This window comes from Bison bison, unplaced genomic scaffold, assembly GCF_000754665.1.
Source record: "Bison bison bison isolate TAMUID 2011002044 unplaced genomic scaffold, Bison_UMD1.0 scf7180017864299, whole genome shotgun sequence".
Classification (NCBI taxonomy): domain Eukaryota; kingdom Metazoa; phylum Chordata; class Mammalia; order Artiodactyla; family Bovidae; genus Bison; species Bison bison.
Genome location: NW_011494871.1, coordinates 2,318,484 through 2,321,419, shown reverse-complemented (window position 1 = coordinate 2,321,419; position 2,936 = coordinate 2,318,484). Strand labels below are relative to the sequence as shown.

Genomic DNA, 2,936 nt, shown 5'->3' with positions numbered 1-2,936 from the left:
CCACCCTGAGCCTCGGTCAGAGCGAGTGACCGTCCTGGGAGGCGCACCTTTGAGACCCTCTTGACCTCCTCTGAAGCCCCGCGGGGTCCGTCTCACCCAGATGCAGACAGGGACACAAATATCCTCTGGTGACACCCCGACTCTTTCCTACGTTGTTCGGGATCCCGTTGGCAACAGTCTCCCCCCGCCCCCCGCCACCATGGTATTTCCCGTTTTTGTGGATTCTGTACAGTGGTGCGCTAGACTGTCCTGTGCCCACTCTGGTCACTCAAGCCTCCTGGCCATGAATGCAGACCCTGCACTTTGCGGTCAGCTGAGAGAGCCCAGCAGGAAGCAGGCCAAGTGCGCCTCCCTCTGTGGGGTTGGCTTCACCCCCAGATAAGGACCCCCAGCCTTTGGCTTCTGTGTCTTGTTCCCTGGGAACCCGCGCTTGAGGGAGCGAAGCCTCATTTTAGGGGAACAGCCCCTGCTGATGACTGCTGAGCACGGCCATGCCCTTCGACCGGGGTAAGCTGACCTCACAGCACTCACGGCTGGTCCATGCGCCCTGAGGGCAGATGAGGAAGCCCAGGTGCCCACGAGTAAGCAGGTTTGGAATGTAAACCAGACCCTCTACCCTCCAGCCTGTGGTCTGTTCTGCCGTAGTCAGTTCAGTCTGTGCAATTACATGGTGCCCACTTGGGGACAACTGTAGGTGTTCCATGGCCTTTCCATCCTAATGCCATTCCTACCCCTAATGCCATTCCTACCCGCGTGCATCCAGGGTGTAGAGAATTAGTGGTGCTGTCATCAGTGCAGCCTCAGGTTGGAGATATCCAGGTTTGTGTCGTTTTTCTCCAAAAAGCGGGTGCCGGTGGAGCCCCGGCTAAACCATCCTTGGCCCTGGACTGTGACAGGGAACAGTCAGCGACGTGCTGGGCAGGCCTTTTTGGCTGTGATGTGGAGTTAAGGATGGGAGCCCGGGCATTTTAGGAGTTTAGAGAAAGTATGGCAGGACCAATTTCTGAGCTCTAATGTTTGAAACCAAGCCACCTGTTTCATGAGTATAATATGGAAGCTTTCTGTGGTTTCTTGAATTATAAATCCAACCACACTTACATTTTCTTTTTCCTTTTGTCTTTAACATATTTAGGGCACATCTTAGCTGTGGGAGTATAATTAGCCCATCAGGGACCCCCTTAGGTTAATATAATTTTCTCTAGTTAAAATTCACTCTAGGGCTTCCCTGGTGGCTCAGTGATAAAGAATCCACCTGTCAATGCAGGCGACATGGGTTCATTCCCTGGGCCGGGAAGATCCCACGTGCTTCAGAGCAACTTAGCCCCTGCACCTCGACTACTGAAGCCCACACACCTGGAGCCTGTGCTCTGCCATAAGAGAAGCCACTGCAATGAGAAGTCTGCACGCCACGACTAGAGAGTAGCCCCCACTCGCCGCAACTAGAGAAAAGCTTGTACAGCAAAGACCCAGAACAGCCAAAACTAAAAAATAAATTGTACATATATATTTTTTTAAAAAGCCCACTCTTAAGACCATGTCTCTGGGCCCCCAAAAGCAGTATGATTGAAATAATTTCTGTGAATTCTAGATTCATAAAAAAGAGTTTGCTTTCCTGTGTTGTAGGGCTACATTAGACAGTGTCGCAAGCACACGGCAATGTTCTCGGTTGCACAACTGGCCACCATTTTCGGAAACATTGAAGACATTTACAGATTCCAAAGAAAGTTCTTGAAAGACCTTGAGAAGCAGTACAATAAAGAGGAACCTCACCTGAGTGAAATAGGGTCCTGCTTCCTTCAGCACGTACGTCACCTTTTACTTCTTATTAATCATAACGTCACATTGAGTTAAGTAATTTAGAAATGTTTCCCTGCGAAGAAGAGGGGTCCCTTTCTATTTCTTTGTTTGATTAACTTCCCATAGGATGGAGGCGTCACTTGCAAATTAAGTTGATTAGTTTATATGGTTCATCTTGACCTAAATACCCCAGGTCTATATTTTTTTCAAAATCTTCTCACTTCTCTGGGAGTTAGTGGAGTTAGTGGAGTAACTACTTAGAGGTGGCTGGGAGGGGCCCCCAGGGAGTCCGGGTTGGAGGGCAGCGGGGAGGAGGTGGGTATGTGGACAGTAGGTTCAGCCCAGGAAGGAGGCCTGTGACCCTGAGGCAGGGCTCTGCGTCCCCCTGGTCACCGGGAGAAACCCATCAGAGGGCAGGAGGCAGCCAGGGCAGAAACCAACGCCTCCCCCTTGTCCCGGGTGACGTGGAGGGCGCCACCCCCCAGGGAGGACTATGCCCCTGCCACACTCTCTGGGAGGTCCGTGGAAGGAGCCGGTTTTGGGGAGGGGGGATGCTGTGTCCTCTGCAGCCTCCCCCTCCACCCCTCCACCCCTTCCTGCTCGGAGGAGTCTGCGCCACGGGCTCCCCTGTCCGGGATTGGGGTGGAGGGACTGGTGTTTTCAGCGCTTGCGGAGCCCGGAGCTCCCGAGCTGACACGGCTCCACGCCCTCCGCAGCAAGAGGGCTTCGCCATCTACTCAGAGTATTGCAACAACCACCCGGGCGCCTGCGCTGAGCTGGCGGGCCTGATGCAGCAGCGCCGCTACCGGCACTTCTTCGAGGCCTGCCGGTTGCTCCAGCAAATGATCGACATCGCGCTGGACGGCTTCCTGCTGACACCCGTGCAGAAGATCTGCAAGTACCCGCTGCAACTGGCCGAGCTGCTCAAGTACACCGCGCCGGAGCACAGGTGGGGGGCAGAAACCCGGAAGTGGAGGGCCGCCTGCGTCATACTGTTATTACCTAGTGGAATCAGAGTACCATTATAGAGGGGGAGGACACACAGGACCCCTTAAGGAGCAGGCAGTTTCCAGGGTGTGTTGAGTAGGGGCCACGGCTTCCTGAGGTCCTGCTGGGCTCCCCCCCGTTCTGGTGCAGTG

At 54.1% G+C, this 2,936-nt stretch overlaps 1 protein-coding gene across 2 annotated transcripts in view; it reads left to right on the top strand.

The window, feature by feature from the left end:
* Positions 1 to 2,936, top strand: part of SPATA13 (spermatogenesis associated 13) — a 59,462-nt gene that overhangs the window by 45,025 nt on the left and 11,501 nt on the right. For both annotated transcript variants that reach the window (XM_010851204.1, XM_010851205.1), the window contains 2 exons: positions 1,624 to 1,803; positions 2,514 to 2,746. In XM_010851204.1, the coding sequence (XP_010849506.1) occupies positions 1,624 to 1,803; positions 2,514 to 2,746 (413 nt within the window). The remainder of the gene's footprint in view (positions 1 to 1,623; positions 1,804 to 2,513; positions 2,747 to 2,936) is intronic.